At 45.6% G+C, this 21,578-nt stretch overlaps 1 protein-coding gene across 2 annotated transcripts in view; it reads right to left on the bottom strand.

Moving 5' to 3' along the window:
* Positions 1-21,578, bottom strand: part of LOC119163547 (uncharacterized) — a 43,327-nt gene continuing 21,749 nt past the window's right edge. For both annotated transcript variants that reach the window (XM_037415567.2, XM_037415566.2), the window contains exons 3-7: positions 15,447-15,616; positions 14,205-14,396; positions 13,127-13,267; positions 8,658-8,798; positions 1-525 (exon numbers count right to left, since the gene is read on the bottom strand). In XM_037415567.2, coding sequence (XP_037271464.2) covers positions 433-525; positions 8,658-8,798; positions 13,127-13,267; positions 14,205-14,396; positions 15,447-15,616 — 737 coding nt within the window. In that variant the 3' untranslated portion in view covers positions 1-432. The remainder of the gene's footprint in view (positions 526-8,657; positions 8,799-13,126; positions 13,268-14,204; positions 14,397-15,446; positions 15,617-21,578) is intronic.

The following is a 21,578-nucleotide window of genomic DNA, read 5'->3' as shown; positions in this document are numbered from 1 at the left end:
TGTGCTCTGGGAATAGCAAAACGAAGGAATAAAAAAGGAATGACTGCATAAGTAAGAATATATAACATTACGAGTATATCTTGGGCGTATACACGCGACGCTTGCTGTATAAACGAGGCGACAATAAACACAGGTAAGGCAGTGACAACAAGCCTGGGCAAGTCTGAGCCTGGACTGTGCAGCAATTATCTAAAATGCTTGCATGTAGGCACAACCAGAGTTTAAAAAACGCAATCAACGAAAAATGCACGGGAAAGACAGAACGCCCGTGGTGAGAGAGGCCAAAATCATTGGTTTTGAAGCGTTCGCTTACGCGTATATGGTGGTACGAGACCTCGTAAGAACAAACTACAACCTGTAACTTAATTTAACGAGAAAACGAAAAATGAACGGTGAGAAACTGGGTTGGAACTAAACGTAGCCTTTGGGGATCTAGCCAGACACAGCGGTCTCGACGGCACCTTCCCGAGTGGGAGACTCTGCGGTCTGGTTCTTGTTCTGGCGCACCTCCTCGGCATGCTTCTCCTGAAACGAGGGCAATCGTGAACACAGCTGACGAGTATGCACAGCAGTTCAACTTCAATGCAACAAAGAAAAAAAATGCACCACCGTAAAAATAGGGTCGACCATCCCTTTGAGGGGGCAGACTGGTCTTAAACATTTTTTGTTTATTTCTTCAGTGATCTTGATCAAACTGCACAGGATTATGCAGTTTTTTCTGCTGAATTCAAATATTTAATTAGGCTTCCTGTAACTCATCTTGTTCCCGAGATAGTTTCACCTCCTATGGTTTAAGGCCACCATATAAATAAAAAGTGCTTAATTAAAAGTGATAATCAAGATATGTCAACGTAGACTAATGACTATAGATTGAAAGTATGCAAGAGTTGTTTTTAGGCTTTTCTTGGTTACTTTGCAGCAAAATGAGCTATCTATTTTCAAAAGCAGTTGGAATTGTGTTACAATTTTGATGAGTAATTATTTAAAAAGGCTTGGGCTTTAAATTCTGCTCCCATACTTGCTTACACACACATACAGGTTTCCTTTGCAAAAAAAAAAAAAAAAAAATTGTACCAGCCCTAGCTGCAGAAATATTGAGGCCTCTAAATTGAACTGTCGTAAACTTACTTTTTTGAGAAAAATGAAAAGAAAAAAAAACACACAGCTTCAAAAAGCAACAATTAAGATGTGCATGTTTTGCAATCTTCATAAAGGTGCTCATAAATTCGTAGCAGTGCTTCCAACACATCATCATCATCATCAGCCTGTCTACGTCCACTGCAGGACAAAGGCCTCTCCCATGTTCCGGCAGTTAACCCGGACCTGTGGTTGCTGTTGCCAATTTATACCCGCAAACTTCTTAATCTCATCTGCCCACCTAACCTTCTGTCTCCCCCTACCCCGCTTCCCTTCTCTGGGAATCCAGTTGGTGACCCTTAATGACCAGCGGTTATCCTGTCTACGTGCTACATGCCCGGCCCATGTCCATTTCCTCTTCTTTATTGCAGCTATGATATCCTTAACTCCCGTTTGTCCCCTAATCCACTCTGCTCTCTTCTTGTCTCTTAAGGTTACACCTACCATTTTTCTTTCCATTGCTCGCTGCGTCGTCCTCAATTTAAGTTGAACCCTCTTTGTGAGTCTCGAGGTTTCTGCTCCGTAGCTAAGTACCGGCAAGATACAGCTGTTATATACCTTCCTCTTGAGGGACAGTGGATATCTACTTGTAATAATTTGAGAGTGCCTGCCGAATGTGCTCCACCCCATTCTTATTCTTCTAGTTACTTCAATCTCGTGGTTAGGCTCTGCGGTTATTACCTGCCCTAAGTAGACAGTCTTTTACAACTTCAAGTGCACTATTACCTATCGCAGAGCGCTGCTCCTTTCCGAGGTTGTTGTACATTACTTTCGTTTTCTGCAGATTAATTTTAAGACCCACCTTTCTGCTCTCCTTGTCTAACTCCGTAATCATGAGTTGCAATTCGTCCCCTGAGTTACTCAGCAACGCAATGTCATTGGCGAAGCGCAGGTTACTGAGGTACTCTCCATTAACTCTTATCCCTAACTGTTCCCATTCTAGGCTTCTGAAAACGTCCTGTAAGCACGCAGTGAATAGCATTGGGGAGATTGTGTCCCCCTGCCTTAGACCCTTCTTTATTGGTATTCTGTTGCTTTCTTTATGAAGCACTAGGTAGCAGTTGATCCCCTGTAGATTTCTTCCAGAATGTTTATATATATTTCATCTACGCCCTGATTCCGCAGTGTCTGCATGACGGCTGATATTTCTACTGAATCAAACGCCTTCTCGTAATCTATGAAGGCTATGTATAGTGGTTGGTTATACCCCGAGCATTTCTCTATTACCTGATTGATAGTATGAATGTGGTCAATTGTTGAGTAGCCTGTTCTAAATCCTGCTTGTTCCTTTGGTTGATTGAATTCTAATGTTTTCTTTACTCTGCTAGCAATTACCTTTGTAAATAGCTTGTATACTACAGAGAGCAAGTTGATCGGCCTGTAATTCTTCAAGTCCTTGTCATCTCCTTTCTTATGTATTAAGATGATGTTGGCGTTCTTCCAAGACTCGTACTTTTCCCGTCAGGAGACACCTCGTAAATAGAGTGGCTAGTTTTTCTAACACAATCTGTCCTCCATCTTTCAGCAGATCTGATGTTACTTGATCCTCACCAGCACCTTTGCCTCTTTGCATGCTCTCCAAAGCTTTTCCGACTTCTTCTATCATTACTGGTGGGGTGTAATCTGGGTTACTGCTAGTTTTTATAGTATTAAGGTCGTGGTTGTCTCGGCTACTGTACAGATCTGTGTAAAACTCCTCCGCTATTTTAACTATCCTATCCATATTGATAGTTACTTTGCCTTCTTTGTCCCTTAGTGCATACATCCGCCTTTTGCCTATCCCAAGTTTCCTCTTCACTGCTTTGACGCTTCCTCCGTTTTTCAGAGCGTGCTCAATTCTCTCCATGTTATACCTTCTTACATCGCATACTTTACGTCTATTAATCAACTTCGAAAGCTCTGCCAGTTCTATTTTGTCTGTTGTACTTGACACTTTCATGATTTGACGCTTCTTAATTAGGTTCTTCGTTTCCTGGGAAAGCTTGCCGGTGTCCTGTCTAGCTACCCTGCCTCCAACTTCCACTGCACACTCCGTGATGATACTCGTCAGATTGTCATTCATTGTATCTACGCTAAGGTTGGTTTCCTCGCTAAGAGCAGAGTACCTGTTCTGCAGTGACACTGAATTCCTGTACTTTCCCTCTCAGTGCTAGCTCATTGATTGGCTTCTTGCGTATCAGTTTCTGTCGTTCCTTCTTCAAGTCTAGGCGGATTCGAGCCCGTACCATTCTATGGTCACTGCATCTTACCTTGCCAACCACTTCCACATCCTGCACAACTCCTGGGTGTGCAGTCATTATAAAGTCTATTTCGTTCTTATTTACACCATTAGGGCTCCTCCATGTCCACTTGCGGTTTTCTGGTTTACGGTAGAAGGTATTCAAAATACGCAGATTATTGCGTTCTGCGAATTCTACTAGTAGCTCTCCTCTGGCGTTTCTAGTGCCGATGCCATAATCTCCTACTGCCTGATCTCCAGCCTGCTTCTTCCCTACCTTTGCATTAAAGTCGCCCATTACTATAGTATACTGTGTTTTCACCTTACTCATTGCCGATAGAGGATTACTATAGCATTAATGAAAGGGTGGTAGGCATTGTAATTAAACTGAATAAAAGATACAAAATGAAGGTAGTACAGGCTTACGCGCCTACATCCAGCCATGATGACGCTTCAGTTGAAAGCTTCTATGAAGACGTGGAATCGGCAATGAGTAAGGCTTCCAACACAGGTGGCAGCAAATAATAAAGAAGCCTCGAAGTCAGTTCCCCATTTTTTTGCAGGTTCTGCATGTTATCAGCACCAAGAATATGGACAGTTAGAATGAAATTACAAAAAAATTACCACTTCCTGGTGTGTGAAAATTTGCACAGAAATAGAAAAATACTTGCAGAAACCAAATACTAGGTCACTTAAAAAAAAGAATTTTGGTAATTTTTCAGTCCCAAAGACCAGTCTGCTTTTTGGTCTCTTCGAGTCTCATTGGCTGGGATGACCAATGCGTCAGCAATTTTTTTTTCCTTTGTGTTGTGTTCGCCACTGTGGCTGTCCGTTTGTGTACGTCTGCTCTTGCGATCGTGTGTGTTTCTCAGCGCACTGTGTTTCTGCTTTGCGCCGGTACTTTTTCACTGTGATAGAGATGCCTGGAGATTCTCGTCTGAAACCATCGACGCGACGAGCTTTCGGAAGCCGTAAAAAACGGCCTTGGAACAAGAAGGCGCCGACCACAAGTGCCCTTCGGCAGCTAGTTGCAGTCGCGACCGGACACCCTGGATCCGCCGGAAACTTAACGACGCTGTCTACTCACAACGCCGTGGGACCAAGTTCGACGAGCAATACACTTCGGATTGATGCTGCGTACTACTCAACGGCGAAGCAAGCGCAGCGAGTTGAGAAATCAATGCAAATGAAGACCGTTTTGTCGGGAAAGTCGCTACCCGAAAGTTCGACCTCCTTGGAGTCTTCAGATTTTCGGCAACGCCTACACAGCCAACAAGATTGGAGTTGACGCGAGCACTGATGACACAGTCATCGGCGAACAGCGACAGCATTACGTATAGCTGAAATTGAGGCCGACATTATCGCGGGCAAGCAAAATGCCGCGCAAAGGAAAAATAGAATACTTTTTTGGGCCAACTTGTTGACTACTGCGGTGGCACCGGCCACATCTTTTTTTTAATATCTAAACGACGGATTTACAAGATCGCGAGAATTTAGTACTACAGCTGTGACCTTTTGTGTCAGCAAAAAAATACATATAAAAAAGGGCATTTTTGTGGACATTCCTTATTCTGGACAGATAAGCAATTTTCCGGACATTTTCATGTTCCCTTGAGGGCCCAGAACACAGCAACCTCTTACTCCGGGCAGCATGCTGCCTAACAGCTAGTCGTTTGAGCTGCATACCCCACAGCTTTTCCAGAACCCCTCAACAGCTTATCATGACGAGATTCTGATAATGCTTTCCACATTGGAAAAAAGTTTTTAAGAATGATTCCAAGGGCGGAATAAGGCACATCTTGTTTTTTTTTTTTTGTTTTTTGCAGGAGAACACATGTGTAACATGTGTATAAAATTTGTGGCAGAAGTTACTTATAGAAAATTTAGCAGTACATGTCAAAACTTCAAATGAGATTTTCTCAGCTTCACACTTTTTGCCAACCTGACCAGCGTTACGGAACTTCTCACCATGTTCTTGTGAAACAAGACTGCGGAGCTAGCCTATTTTTTTGTAGCTAAGAGGGACATATGAAATGTTATGAAGAATAATCCGAGCTAAATAAATTTCAAAATTGCGGAGCATTGATGCAAATGAGAATTTTTAGATGATGTAGCTCAGTTACAATATAAATAGCATAGCTCCACATGGAAGGTCTCTGGCTACAGCCGCATCCTAAACAGAACCTAAAAATATTGAGGTAAAGGGCCTTAACGACCCATAAGAAATCACCCAATTAGCCTTCACTTATGCTCAGTGTAATAACTAGTAGGTCTACATTAAAACTAAATATATTTTTGAAAATAGGAGAAAGTAACACATATACACACCCAATTTCATTACAGTATCTCAAATAATAAGGCATTTCAATTCAAGACCAGCGTCTCTACTTAAATGCAAATTAAAGTTGTGTATCTGGTGTATTTCCCTCTAATGTGCAAGAAAGTCCCCTTCGACTACACATACAATTTAGCTGAAACACCTTTGCCTAAAGTACCTTCTTATAAATACTTAGCCCTGACGTTAACAAGTACCTTGCACTCGAATTTACACATAAACACTTGCTCTGCCGCTTTCCGGAAATTATGCCTTCTCCGCCACAAGCTCGAGACTGCCTTACCGCTGTCCCATTTTCCCTAATTAGGCCAACACTTTAGTTTGGCATCCCAACACAAAAACTAAAGGGCCCATACACCCCCTCCGATATTTTCCTAAACACTTCAAGTAAACAAGCGCATCGCGTGCAGAATGCCCTCGCGATCAACGATGCCACACGCCGCAGCGCTACAGGTAGCAGGAGTGCCACAATTTCTCCTTGCCGGTCCCTGCCATTTCCGCCATTGACATGCATGACATCACCAGTGAAACTCGATGACGTTGCCACTTTCAATGCTTGCGACTGGCCGAACGACAACTGAAGACTTCCGATCACTTTGCAAAGAGCTGTTCACGTGCACCTTGCTGTTTTTGGTCATGTTGTCGATAGCGAATCTGCATCTGCGGCCCGTAACGCAACACAGCGTCCATACCGGCACGATTCGTAGCGGCATGGGCCAACACGACAGCAACAGCGGTTAGTCAACAATCAGTGCACCCAGATGGCACACACAACACAGTTGACAACGAGCTGGGTTGTTGGAGAGGCGGATCGCAGCAACCGGAAGTAGACGCTGTCTCGAACAGCGCATCAGTGGTGACGTATGCCATGCGAGATGAGGAGGGGAACTCAGCTGACTCGGCGAGGAGGGGCCAAGCGGTTTTGGAAGAGGGTAGCATTGAAAAGAGGGAAAGAAGCGATCATCGCGTTTCGATAAACGCGTGTAACTCCTATTACGGCACTATTCAAAAAAATTCTCGCAGCAATGTATTCGTTGCAAACTCGAGCACAACTTCCTCACCTCAACTTCCCTCCCTGCACTACTAACTGCAAATGGTATTGCATTATTACAAACCCGAAAAAAGATAGTTTACTAGAGCTTCTTTCCGACATAGTGAACCAGAGACTATCCTTAGACACCGCAGCGCACGTCTTTCCCTTATTAAGCAGACAGACTGCACTACTATACTCATTCCCTAACGCTAATCTAAGCAAGGACTGACACTTTTCGCTACTCTTTTTTCCCAAAAGCTATAGCTGATTGGAAGCATTCCCTTAATGGCCGTGACCATTTGTGCAAGTACTGTTATTTTACGACTCCATTAGAATTGTACTTAATGACCAAGTTGTTCGATTGTTTTTTTTTTTTCAAGTCGTAACCACCATTTTTACAACCAACAACATTTTGTAAAAAAACACTTTACAACTATATTTTCAGTTACAGTCGAAACCCGCAATAACGAAACCGCCGGGGAAACCGAAAAATTTCGTTTTCGCGAGAATTTCGTTGCCGCGAGTATGAGACATAAAAAGAGTGATACGGCCAGCAGAACGAAAATTTATTGCCAGAAATCGGTCAACTTACTTTGCCGACCCTTGCCATGCAACAACTTCAAACCTATCCCTTCGCACTGGAAAAAGTGGTCCATTGCTACGTCGTAGTCATGTGCGCCAAAGAGGGAGCGAAGAATGTCAAGCGCATCCAAAACAACCCGCGGGATGTTTTGGATGCGCTAGCACGTCGTTCCTGCCCGCAGTCTCGCTGTCAGTGGAGTTGGGGCTAAAGCCAACTCCGACGACGCGCCGCGCTCGTAGACCGCTTGCTCGCTTGCAGTAATCTTATCGTCCATCCGGTGCGGCCACTCTTAGTAATCTGACCGTGCCGCTGCTTACAGCTTCGTTGCTTGCGACGAAGCACGTTGCCACGAGTGCAGTGGCGCGTTGTTCCTGCCCGCAGTCTCGCTGTCGGCGGAGTGAGAGCTAAAGACGACTCCAATGACGCGCCGCGCTCCTAGTAACCTGATCGCGCATCCGCCTACTGCTCCTAACTAAAGCGTAATTATATCTTAACTGATCATCGAGCCGTTTTCGCGATCCCAAAGCCGCGTCCCCCCTTAAATAAACGAAAATGACGGTACCCACGCTTGCGTGGCAAAAGCAGACGTTTATAAATTTGGAGTGCGCATAACACGCATACGAGCATATTTTCAACAGTTAACCTCTGGCGGGAGGGTAAAATAAGGCCCGCACTGTGGTAGAAAATTTGTTAATGCGGGATCGCTGTCCAAAAACACTTCGTTACCGCGAGATACCAAATACATGGGCTTCTATGAACATTCGCCGGGGATTCGAAAATATTTCATTACCACGGAGATTTTATATTCGTGAGGTTTCGTCATTGCGGGTTTCAACTGTACTTGTGTATTTTGCTCACCCTGCTTGAAGTTTTTGTCTGTAGTACTTTATAGATAAATAAAAACGACATTCAGCAGATGGGTATCCAGAGAACAAAGGTCAATGTGCCACCTGGGTCAGTGCGATATACCACACCGAGATACTGCTTAAAATTGAATGCACTTTTCCAAGCCTAGCTGGCCTTTTGTCACTTTGTGTCCAGCAGGAATAAAAAAAAAATGCCAAAGAAAAGTCGCCACTCGAATTACTTCCACAGCTCAAAATTTTCTTCCCAGACACAACAAAAGGTCATGCCTTGCACTACGGTAGAGCAAACACGGACAGCATTTGTATTGCCAGTGCAAGAGACAATCCGCAACAGAGTGAGTGGTACTTCCACATGACACAGCATCCCGTTTTAACCGTCACTATGATGGTGCAAAGTGCTGTTACAATTTTGCAACACCGTCATGCAACAGCAAAAGTGCCCGAGATCAGAGGAGGGGTGCAGAGTTACCCCCGCCACTACAGACCTTCTCCTGAAGCTTCATCTGCAGCTCACGGTAGATGGCAGCACGGTTCTCCTGGGCAGTGTCAAGCTTCTTCTGGATCTTCTCGCGCTTCTCGTCCACCTGTTCATCCAGCTGCTTCCGCACATCTGCGATGTGCTTGTCCTGCAAACCAGTGGCGAAAGCGGTTGAAGAAAAGAAATTCGAGCTTGCCGGTAAGTGGACACCAAACGAGTCTACGATGATTTTATGCACCGCGACTACAAATCTGGTTCTTTTCCACTCCCGCAGCACACACATGAAAGACACTATGGCACAGTGGTACAATTTCAGTTCTTTGTTTATGTCGAAGGTTGGGGTAGCCCTTTTTGTCAGTATCAAAATTTTGGAATATGACAATAAGCTGCAACCTTGGTTGTATTGAGGCGTGAAGACAATGCAGGCCATGAAAACGGCAAAAAGATGTTCACGTAATTGTGTGTGGCGAAGTTAGGAGAACCAACGAATATAATCACAGAATCTTCTGTTAAACAGTCGAACACTTATATCGAACCCACATATATAGAATTTTCGGGTATATCGAACTTGCAAGTTATCCCCTTGAATTTCCTTTGTAAAAGTATAGAAATTCGCACGTTTATATGAAACGGTATTTACACCCACCTTCGGTTATATCGAACGCTGCGCCAACTGGAAAGTGCGCATTTTCATTCCTTTTTCACATATCGAACTAATTCACAATCTCTTTCGAGTTCGATATATCCGTGTTCGACTGCAAAACAAAAGAATAGCAGGTACCACTAGCAGTGCTCGACACAAAATAAAGATTTCAAGTTGCACACAAACCTTTGCCTTCCTTTCAAAAGGTTCAACGCCCATTTTGTGCTGGACCTTTTAAACATGGAAAACAGTAGAATCTCGGTAATACAAATCTGAAGGGGCAAGTAAAAATACAGTCGATCCCAGATATATCAAACAAGGAGATTGCGAAATAGTTCCGATATATCGATAACTCGAAACACAAAATATGCATATTTAAGGCAGAAATTAGAGCAGCTCAGACCTCGAAACAGTTTCCAAACAGTGCAACAAACGTTTACATAAAGATTGGCTCACAGTATGATAAAAAACAAGGTGTGAACATTTCCATTTGCAAGTTACTGTACTTCTCTTGAAAATAGTCCATGAACTTGTCTCGCTTCTCGTCACGTTCCAGTCGTCCTCAATATAATTGAAGCTTTCTAAATAGGTGAATTCTGCTCATTCAGCCACAACAACATTGATTAACGCTGAATGCCAATGTAAACTACATATTGTGTTTAAAACTGTTAGTGGTGGAAGCAACACACTTCTACAGCACCGGCAAGGTGAACCATAACCTCTGCATTGATTCTGTCTGAAAGAGCGACGTCGTCTGCACCAACGAAACTGCTCGCTGTCCTAGATGGTGCCCAGGAACGCTAACAAGTCATAGAATTCATCGAGCCATTGTACACCCCTGTCAGCAGTCATGACGCACCTAAAGCAGTCACCTGGTACCAAAGCCCACAAGGAAACAGTTTACAAAGGTGTTTTACTTGACGTTGCCCTCAGCACCAGTCATAATTTTTATAGATACGAGAAGTCCACAAGTCGCCAACCATTGAAAATGTAGGCGATAGCGATGCGACTTGTGTGTGTCGTTTTCTAGCAGGTAGGCACTGCTTTGGCGCATAATACTACAAAAATGTGTAGCCTCCAATATCCGCGTTCTGAAACTGATAACATGATCAAGACACCAAAATATGTTGCGATGTTGCACATCTTGAAGGCCATGCTTTTCGGCCCCAGATGCCATGCGAACGAGGGAATGTTAACATGCCAACGAGATCGCCGAAGCACTATTTTGGGGCCCTCAGCAATCTGTCTTTTAGAAAAACACCATGCCCAGGCGACCCTGCAGATCACGCATACCGGTGCCCTTGCAAGCACTGCACGAGCTAGATAAATGCAATAGGGTTTCGCTTTCTCACTTTCAACAACGCCTTTTCGTCACCTGTGCATTTATAGAAATTGAAACCAGTTTTAGAATCACAATATTCAAACAATGCATTCATTTCCATTGAAAGAACGCTTGTACGTTTTTCTGGGACACACATAAATGGACCAATAAGGTACAGCACAGCTGGATTCCACAAATGCGCGCATCTAAGGCGTGATCACTTGAGGCCAAATGAAAAGCAGGGGTAAAAGTTCTCTGCGTTCTAGTCATAAGCAGGAACGCTGAAGGGTTTCATGTCTTTATAGGACTACAGTCGAACTCCGCTGCGAGAACGCCGCTTCAAGAAAATTTCCGCTAGAACAAAAAATTCACAATGCCCCGTCAGCAGTCCATCGGAGTCAATGCATATTGTCACCACAACAAACACTTTTTCTTCGATCGTCCTGCTTCAACAAAGTTTGTGATGCAATTCCAGGCTCAGATACTCATTGCTATGCAGTAAACCCAATCTAACATTTCGATGCATTTTCAGAGTCTGAAAATGCATCAACCTGAAAATTCGTCAACATTTCTGGTGGTTGGCACCACCAGAAATCGCCGCTATACTACCGCAGTTCAGCACGCATGATTGATTGATTGGTATGCGAGGTTTAACGTCCCAAAACCACCATGATTATGAGAGGTGCCGTAGTGGAGGGCTCCGGAAGTTTCGACAACCTGGGGTTCTTTAACGTGCACCCAAATTTGAGCACACGAGCCTACAACATTTCCGCCTCCATCGGAAATGCAGGCGCCGCAGCCGGGATATGATCCCGCGACCTGCGGGTCAGCAGCCGAGTACCTTAGCCACTAGACCACAGCGGTGGGGCGTTCAGCACACATGAGCGCCGCCATTGCTCGATAGTGATGGCAATGAGACTGCCCTGCTTTTGTTTTGCCACTGGCTTGCTTTTGAGCTGCAGACGATTCGAAGCTGAAGCTCGGTCACCAATTTCATGGTTTCCTTCTCGCAATTGCTGGGTGCAGCCGCAACACAATGCAGATTCCGATGCTTATCATTATGTTCGCGCTTGGCCATTGCGGTAACTAATCAGAGCGGCCTATCATCACAATCAACAAAGCCAGCTAGCCGCGAGTGATGGATGATAATAATGGCATAGAATAATGCAAAAGTCTCTAATGCCTCCATCTCGGCGTTGCCGGATACTTTTGACGGCGGACAGCTGCTGGTGTTGACGTGTTAATGCAAATGTCTTGTTCGTTGATGAAAGCAATTTTAGGTGTTTCAGCGTGCTTTTCACCATGGCTTCGCTATGCATGGGTGAGAATCGCGTCGTGACCCTGCTGGGAAAGAATAGGAAGCAGTTGACATTTTTTGAATTTTGAGAATAAACGTTCTTTTGTTTTGCTAGCAGGGATATTTTTTTCATTTTCACTATAACGAAACTTTTTCCGCGCCCCGCAAGTTTTGCTGTAGCAGGGTTCGACTGTATTGCCTTCAATTTATCACTGTTGGCCGCATACTTTTACAGCTGCGTAGTTGCGATCCCCTCGATCACGCCTGCGGTTTCGTGCGCAGTGACTGAAGCTAACGGGTGTGCGCTTGCAATCGAGCACACCTGTGTGTGCTGGTTGCACACACAGGTTGTGCGCCAAGGCATGTGCACTAGCTGAGCACATGACTTTGCCGCACTGTGCACATGCCTTCAAAGCTATGTTGCAAACCATGATCACATATGCCATAGTTTTGTCTGCACTGGTTGCGGAAAGCAGCGTCACTTTGTCTTGAGTGTTGGACGCACAAGCACTTGCATCAGTTTCGTCGTCATTGCTAAACATAGCGTCGACAGCAACCGTAGTTTCATGTGGAGCAGTAGCCGCAAATGCAAGTGTCTTCAAAAATGAATCACTGCTATTTATGATCATGTGTTCGATGATTTTGTCCACTGCAGTTGTGGCAAGCAGTGTCGGTTTGGCTTGGTGAAGCTGGAGGCGCATGTATTTTTGGGGTTTCCGGAGCAGGCTGCTGCTTTTGGAAGTCACTTGATGGTTTCGGTGCCAATTTTGTATTCCCTGTCACAATGCAGAAAGGTGCTGTGAAAGCCCCAGGCGTCCCAGACTAGGGACTTCTAGAGTTTACACAGAGTCAGGCCCCCTATCTTTCTCACTCGTAAATAGTGTCAATAAATGTTTTGCACCACCACCATCCAAATTTTGGCCCATAAGATACAATGATATTAAGCCAGTAAACTAAAAATTTGTAAGAGACCGAAATTCGTATCCACCGACTTTGTATCACAGAGATTCTTGTGTGCTGGCTGGCCTGCTAGCACATCTTCATTTCTTTCAAGATATCTCTTATAACATGGAGACAAGGTAGACATTTGGAGTAAGAACTAGTGTACACTGTAAACACGCCGACACGACATTCGGCTGTTAATTAAACAAAGCTGAACCCACCAGTGATCTCAAGCTTAGCAGAGAGGTGCAAAAAAAGCAGGCCACAACTCACGTGGTTCCTCAGGCGCTCCTGGAGCGCTGCGATCTGAGCCTCGCGCGCCTCGTTGGCATTCTCTATCTTCTTTTGAATGCTGGCCAGCATCTCCTGTGTCTGTGCATCCAACGACTTGCGCACCTCCTCCACTCGGCTCACCTGCACAAAGAACAAACAATGGGCACACTCTGGCAGTTCCTACAACTGTCTGCAGGAGCTACGTGGCACGAAATGGCTTTGTGCAGCGCCAAGCTCACCAATGACTAGCAGACAAATCTATACTGCACGAAGGAACTGAGAACAATTCAAGGTGTACAAGGTTATGTCTGCCCAGTGAGCAGTTATAGGTGTGGATCTGTCATCAGCCAACCGTGTTAAAAAGTGCATTAATGCTGTCATTATCATCAACATACAACCAAACCAAGGAAAGTACTGGAGATGTTTGAAGTAATTACACCACAAACTTGAAAAAGTTGAAGCTGAAGAAGAGACAACTTGCCACTGGCAAAGACCGAAGCTGCAACCCTCGAATAACACGTCCAGTACTCCACTAATTGAGCTTGGGTGCCGGTCGTTCTTCCGTACACCACCGGGTATATCCATGCAATTGGATCTCGAAAGCAAGACTATCAGCCAAAGGAAGAGTGTTCCACACTCGCCGTCATGACTTGAGAGGCGTTGACCAACACTGCCAGGTTTTGCATGTGTCCATCAAAGTGAACAGGGAAGCACCTTCCATCGTATCTCAACTGGTAGAGTATCAGATGATAACTTGAAGGTTGTGCATCTAGATGACGCCGATGGAAAGGGCGATTTTTCGTACACTTGAATTACTTTCAATTAGAGTCACAATGACTACATACACCACAGTCAAAGACAATTGACGTCCACTATGCTTTCCCCATCATAGTTGTCTGTTGGATTGTGTCCAACGTTGAACTAGTGTGAGACTTGTTGCATTAACCACCTATCCTTACCTATAAATTAATTACCTACACTCTGAAGCAGAGACAGTTAACTTGGCCAAACAACGATCTCTCCAATGCGGAGAGGAACAGAGGCTTTGCTTCAAAAGAAAGAAATGCCCAATGCTCACATGCTCGCGCTGCTTATCCTGGATGGACTTGATGTGCGCCTCACGGTTCTCCTTGAAGGCCTCGATCTTCTTCTCGTAGTTTTGCCGAATGCTCTCCTGGAACTCTGCGGTGAGGCCTTCCTTCTTCTGGTTCACCTCAGCCAGCCGACTCATCTTCTCGTTCAGCTGGTTCAGCTTCATCGCCTCCAAGGACTGGACAGGGGCCACAAAATTTGCAATTATGAACAAAACATATTGAAAAAAAAAAAGAAAATGCCACAGTGTTCTAGGCAGACATTTCTATGAAGTCCTTTATTACAACCTTGGCCACATATAATAAAGGCCAATGGAACTACGAACAACACTTAAGTCCGTGTTTCAATGAGTACCGGTATTGAGCAGCACCTGTGTGAAATTTAACATTTTAGATGTGCGAATAAAAGCATCGTGGAATGCTCAGGAAAATGCATATGCAGACACATGAAAAAATGAATGCCGACGAGTGAAACAAACTGTTTTTACATCTCAGTAACATACTCATACACTTGGGTGTTACTGATGTCAATTGTTTCAGGAATTCGTCTGTATAAATACTCCTGTAGCAAGAGCCATCTCTAAACCTTCTTGACATCACGAGACAACTAGAATGTTGGTAGAATTGCGCCTTTAGTGGACTGGGATTCACTTGTTCATGAAAAGCTTCCATCATATGGAATTGCACTTTTCTAATATCCTACCCTATGTGTCTTTGATAAAATTAAGATGATCAAGTTCAATGCGTGAACTTCATGAAAAAAGAATTTGGGAGAGCTGGCATTCATGCATATGGCTGGCGCAACGTTTTTTAGGCACCATTGCAAGTTTGACATGCATGACCTCGCAAGACACCTTTGCGTCAAGGAGAAAGGACAAAAGGAAGGTGAAAGTTTCGAAGGCAAGAGTTTGCTAGATTTATAACCTGTGGCACTACTGTCTATGTTATAAATGCAAGTTTGTCCAGGGAATAAGCCATTGCATTGGGAGATTATGAGTTTTCCTTCAACCCACATAGACTGGTGCCCCCAAAATGTACTTCCTACCTTTTTCAGGGCTGCACTAACAATCTTACTTGACAATTTTTGCATTTCTACTTTCCAGAATGAAGCAAGCTGCACACTACATCCCTACTACACTTAGCTGCCCGACGATGGGATAGATTTGATGCAAAAGGCGTTGCTCTGCTACAGCTGCTTCAGATGCCAGAGAACAAGCACTCATTCCCACCAGGCGTCTCTCCTCAGCTTCCTTGAGCTTTTTTTCGATGTCCTCGGCAGAGATGCTCTTGGGCGGACTGGTGCTGGGCTTGCGCAGCGGCGAGTCCATGCAGGGGTCGGCCAGCACCAGCTCGTACTTGAGACCACCCTTGCTCTGCTCTTTGCAGCGCACCTCCGTCGCTGTAACGCCGCAACAGCACAAAGATTGGCATGTCAAGACAATGCATCATGCATCAGAAAATTGAGGTTTCGTGCTCCATGGAAAAACACAACTTCCACTTGCCCTACTGCCAATGTTTCCATGATCCTAAGCGTGTATTAAAAAGACTGACTTGCAATGCCACTGATAAGATGCGAACACAGGGACCACATCGCAAGATAGTGGCCTCACACAAAATGAACAAATACTTCATTTCATGGAGTGAAACTTTACCTTTGATTTGCTCTTTGAAACTACAGAGCCCTTTTAAACTGACCCCCACGGAAAGGCATGGCTCCAGCGTAAGCCCAGAAAATAGACCCATCTGTGGTGTTTCCGTTACTGAACTACAAACGAATCCCCTGTTTGCAATGAGAACGAGTTTTTTCATACTACGGTCATAGACTTAAAATAGACTTAAAATTCAATAGACTTAAAAAGACTTCAATAGACTTAAAAAATGTTTCTCTATACATGAACGAGTTCTGAAAGCCTGCTAAACCACCAATCGCACAATGAATGCTGCTTTCGCAGGCAGCAAATTTCACCCAACTACATCAACATTGAACAAGTTTAAGCAAGCTCCATGGTCTTGGAACTTTAAAACTGCCTTTTCTTTAACAGAAGCAATCTCAAAAACTGGTAAATTTTAATGTGAAATAAAAAGGCAAGATGTAATTTCACAAGTCAATTTTTTTTTCAATAAGACATAGAAGCTTGTGGTTATCTTCATAAATTCTCATTCACTATACATTGCAATACTATTTGTTCAGAAGTGCAGGTCTTCAACCGAGCTCCAGTGCACACCGTGCTGTGAACACCTCTGACACCGCAATACTATACAATGCGATTCTATACACACTGACTCATACAGGGCACGAAGACCGCATTATTTGGCATTGTACAACTCAGAATATAGCCTCTTGATTATGAAAATGTGCTACAGATGTTTAGAACATGATTTAGAGCAGCTAAAAAATATGATCACGAGAAGTGAATAACTCTTCATTCTCTTTACATATCATCAATGTGATTTAGCCTATGCCTGGCTCAATAAAGTGGTTCTTCACACGAGAACCTTAAAAAAACAGATGGGCAAGGAACTTGAAATTTATTTGCTTTCATCAAAGAAACAAAAAGCAGAAAGCTACAAAGGGCCAAAAAAATGCTCCTACAAACCAGATTTTCTTTGCGGACTTTCAACGATGTTTTAAGAAAATGTGCGAGTATATATAGCATAGACTGTTTTGCTTTTGCCCTGCTGAACAATGAATCAAGCAAGCAAGTTTTAGAGTCTATGGAATGGGAAGATCTACAATAACCTCTGGTATGTTAAACTACACAAAAAATGAAGACAAAAGAAAACACAGGACTTGTAATAAGCTCTGGTCAATTTCATGCTATTTTCATTTACATTGCAATAACTGACCACCATGACTCCCTTGGTTTTATTATCCGTCAGATTAATTATGTTTCTAAAAAAAGAAATGAGCCCTTGACACATTTGCTCTTATTTTTGAACTTTGAGGATGTCCCTTCAACCCCTCCCCCCCCCCCCCAAAAAAAAGCATGCTAGAACGTTTCTCCCCCCTGACCAAACAATGCTCCACCACTGTCGCAACGTCTGCGCAACCACAGACGATTTCGCATAAACGAAAAGCAAGAGTAGAACGGTCCTCTCGGAGAGCCCGGAAGTGGAGGCAAGTTCCCAAAAAGGAAGTGGAGGCAAGTTTCCAAAAAGGAACCCGTGGCCCAAACACTGACCCTCCGACGATCACAGATGGCAGAGGGGGGGGAGAGAAAAAGGGGGGTAGGCGAGCGTGAGTGTCAACACCCAACTCTCCGACCATTGCGGCGGCAGTCCACCGTGTTTCCGCAGAACCCTTAGAGGGGAGGAGAAGGGTGGCACTTATATAGTCGTGGGGGGGAGCGCGAGTGTCTAGTCGCCCACCGACAGAGCCTCGTCGCCACACAATCGATCCAAGTCGACGACCGCGGTCCGGTTCAGCTCCGCACCACGGCCGGCAGCCTGGTGTGACTCATCCCGGCGCCGTCGGGACGTCGCCGGCCAGACGTCGGCGCCAAGAGAGGCGGCGGCGACGGTAGATGCGCCGGGCGCCCGGCAGTAATCAGCCTAGCGCGCGCGCGCGCGCGCGATTCGCACGACTCTACAACACAATGCTGCGGCGCGGTAGTAGTTCGCTTATCTTGTTCGTCATTTCTTTCACTAAAAACGAAAACCGCGGGAAGTTGCGAGTAAAATGGAGGGGTGGCGAGACGGTACGCGGTAGTTGCGCTTTGTCTTCTTTACAAAAAAAAAAAACCGCCGAAAATGTGTCTGGTGGGTGCAAGAGTGGTGGCGAGGTAAATACTCGGGCGGGGGGGGGGGGGGGTTGTTGATGCGTCATGCTCTTATCGACTGCACTGCTGCCGAAGAACCATCTCGGTGGCCCGCACGTATAGTGCACCCGAAACAGTGGCAATGCGTGTGCGCTATCGCGAGCGCGGCTTAATATAACAATGAGGCGCGGTTGTGTTCCTATGCGAGAAAGCAGGCACCTCAGGGTAACCAACCCTCCCCGATTTGTGAACGGCGAGTACCGTACAGTCCTGGCCTGCCGTGGGCGTAGACTGAAATTCGTGCTGTTGGGGCGGGGGATCCGCACATTATATAGTCGTGTGTTGGCGTTTACGCGAGTAAAAAACGTACGCATACAACGTTAAAAAATATTTAGGGTGGTAGTGGTGGTTGAACCATCCAGCATAATACCGCCCCACTAACTACGCCGATCGGGTCGCCGTCGACAGCGTTAACAAGCTCGTTTCGCAGGAATTCCGGTGTCGGTGTCGTTTGCGTCCGTGAGCGAACAAAGATATCGCCTATAGATGACATTTGAAAGGTTGCCTTTTCCTTACCTCATATATGGGTCATACCCGAATGGAATTTGGCGTGGGTTTCGAATAGACGCCAATCAGCACGACTAAACTTCTTTAGTAGAGTTTTTTTTTTGTGCTACGGTGATGTTCCCACACATACTGACACAGGGGCAGGTCCAGCCACTCATCTTCGGGGAAAAGGTGGGGCAGACGCATGAAGTAAAACAGAGGAAAGAGAGAGAGGGGGGGTCCTGGATATCATTTGCAGTAGTTACTACTATCCCGGAAATCGCCACAAATACTGTTAATTTGTGCCCACACTGGTCCCACTTATGTGTCCTAATCAACGATAGGTGGTGGACGACCAGCCCAGAAGATAGGGGGTGGAAGCAGACACACGCTTTGGGAAAGGGGGACGGTCGCATCCCCCCTCCCCATCTGGATCCGCCACTGTAGTGACCTCATGAGATGCCCCCAAAAAAAAAGAAAGAAAAAAAGAGCTCGAGCCTAGTACCGTCTCTGTAGCTCTCCCAAACGAAGCGTTTTTAAGCCCAGTAGGCGCGAGAAATGCCATTTAGCAGCGAAAGTCACAAAAGTTCATTCCATGTGAAGCCGCGGACCGTCGGAGAAATGTTCGCGGCCCACATTAGGCCCACGGTTGTTTCGTACCTTTTTCTATACCGACTCTGTCCGAAGCGGGCGGGCGGGGCGGCGGCCAAAGTGTGCACCTACGCGCAAAGGTTGCGCTTAATATAGAGCGCCGCTTTTTTCGGCAAACCGAGTGCCCGGTATGGAAAGTCCGCTGCCGCGCGGCATCGTTCGATAAAGCCAGAAATAAAAACGCCGCGATATCACACCGCAGCACAGAAGCGTAGCCTCGACGCAGGATACGCCGTATCTTGATAAAAAAAAACCTCGAGTTTTCTTATGCAAGTAATCGATGACGCGTCGCGGTACCACACAATCCGAGAGCGATGCTATTTCAGCGGTAAAATTAGAACAAGGGGAATAACGGATTAGCGAAGGGTTGAAATAATGCAGCGACTTCACTCCAATGTGGCGTTCCTTTTTGGCGCTTCGTTATTGTAATTTTTGTAACGACGACAACGACGACAATAATATCAAATTTTTCACGAAATTGAAAAACCACAAGGCTTTTACTTAAGATCCTGCCGCCCGGTTCTTGGCCGATCCCCCTTAGCGGGAGTGCGCCAGAGTATCAAGGATCATCATCATCATCACACGAAAAAAACTAAAAGATGATTACGAGAGACACCGTATAGCCCTGGAGGACTCCGCAAAATTTCGACCACCTGGGACTTTTTTTTTTTACCGTGCAACGGACATCGCCCAGTAACACGAGCCTCCGGCGTTTCACCCCCCCATCAAAATTACGATCGCCGCGTCCCGTCCCGGGCCCGCGACTTTCATGGTCAGCAAGCAAGCCGAGCACCGTAAAGCGCTTCACCACCGTTTGGGACTGCGACAGGTGCACTAGTCTCGTCAGTGGTACGCAATGGCGTCACTCCAGACCTTCGTATTTGACGCAAGCCCGTCGCGTCACTGGTGGCGGTGTGGACACGCGAGCAGTCGACACCAAGACTCGAACGAGAGAATTTACAGTGCCGAGCGCCGTCTGGCGGCCCGAAGGAGCGCGAATTTCCGAGCACTCTGGGGAAAACAAAAGAAAACTTTTTTAAAGAAGCACGTGTTAACTCTCTTGCGGGTCACGAGACTCTTAGAAGAGAAGTACGATCTCCAAAAAAGTGGAGTTCACCTTCCTGCTGCCTCTTAAGTCTTAAGATTGTTCGAGGTATAGCGCATCCAGGACGGGACAGAGAAAAAAACACACAGAACACATACACGGCGTTGTGTTTTCTTCTCTGTCCCGTCCTGGATGCGCTACACCTCGAACAACATGAATAACCAACAAGCCCGCCGTGCAGTCCTAGTCTTAAGAAGAGCCGAATATGAGGCAAGCCAGAACTTTAATATATATATCGTTTTTCTTTTGTTAAGCTTGGCAGCGACAATGCTCTCGTCCTTGCCTTGCTGTACTATAGTCAGGCGTTTTGCACAGTAAACACGAGAACACTCGAGATGACTAACCAAGTACGAAGAAATAAAGAAAATACCCCACGAACGATTTCGTCAACAACAACGACACTTTCTTTTTTCTCCAACGCAAAATAAGCAAAGAAATAAAATAATCAAGCACTCACACCGACAAGAGGGTTGGTTCGCAGAACAACCAAGAAAAATTCGAAGAAGAGAAAAAAAAAGGAAAAAAAAATTAAAGAATAAGGTCTCGTCACCCGATGCACGCGCTGTTTCGTATGATTCCCCTCCCCTCTTTTCCCGCTCTCCATCCACACCGAGCGGGTGAGTCATGCGATGCAGCCCGACGCATCCTCCTCTCCCGCAATGAGCTCAGACGATGATGACGAAGCGGCCGCATTCAGGAATAAAATGAAAAAAACACGCTGCAACTGCGATGTCAATGGCGCTCGCATCACGAGTAAAATGACAACACGCCTGCTGCCGACGCTGTCCCACATAGCAACACCCTATAACGCGTGCACTCACCCCCCATATGCTGCCCGCGTGGCTGCAGAAGAAATGCACGGAAACAACAACAACAACAACAAAAAAAGAACCGTGCATCAACCAACACCCCTTGAAGGTTTGCACGCCCACAGGACACCGCAGTACGACGTTAGCGAAAGGTTGGCTGCTTGGTTGGTTTTACGGCGTTAACGTTCCACGGCGACTCGGGCTGCGAGAGGCGCCGCAGTCCACGGAGTGCTCTGGATAATTTAGCCACCTGGCGGCGTTCTGTAAGCGTGCTGCAACATCACAGTGCACGGGACTATACTATATCATCTTTGTCAAAATGAGAACGCCGCCGTCGGGATCAAACCCGCGACTTCAGGCGTGAGATAGGGCAACACCTTTAAGGGTCAGTTTACATTCAATGAAGCCACAGCACACCGAGATCAACGAAGAGGACAGGACGAGCGCTACAACTAATTTTTACGTCTCAAATGTTGTACTCGTAACAAGAAC

This window comes from Rhipicephalus microplus, chromosome 9 (genome assembly GCF_043290135.1).
Source record: "Rhipicephalus microplus isolate Deutch F79 chromosome 9, USDA_Rmic, whole genome shotgun sequence".
Lineage (NCBI taxonomy): Eukaryota > Metazoa > Arthropoda > Arachnida > Ixodida > Ixodidae > Rhipicephalus > Rhipicephalus microplus.
This window is presented reverse-complemented; position numbering and strand designations above follow the sequence as displayed.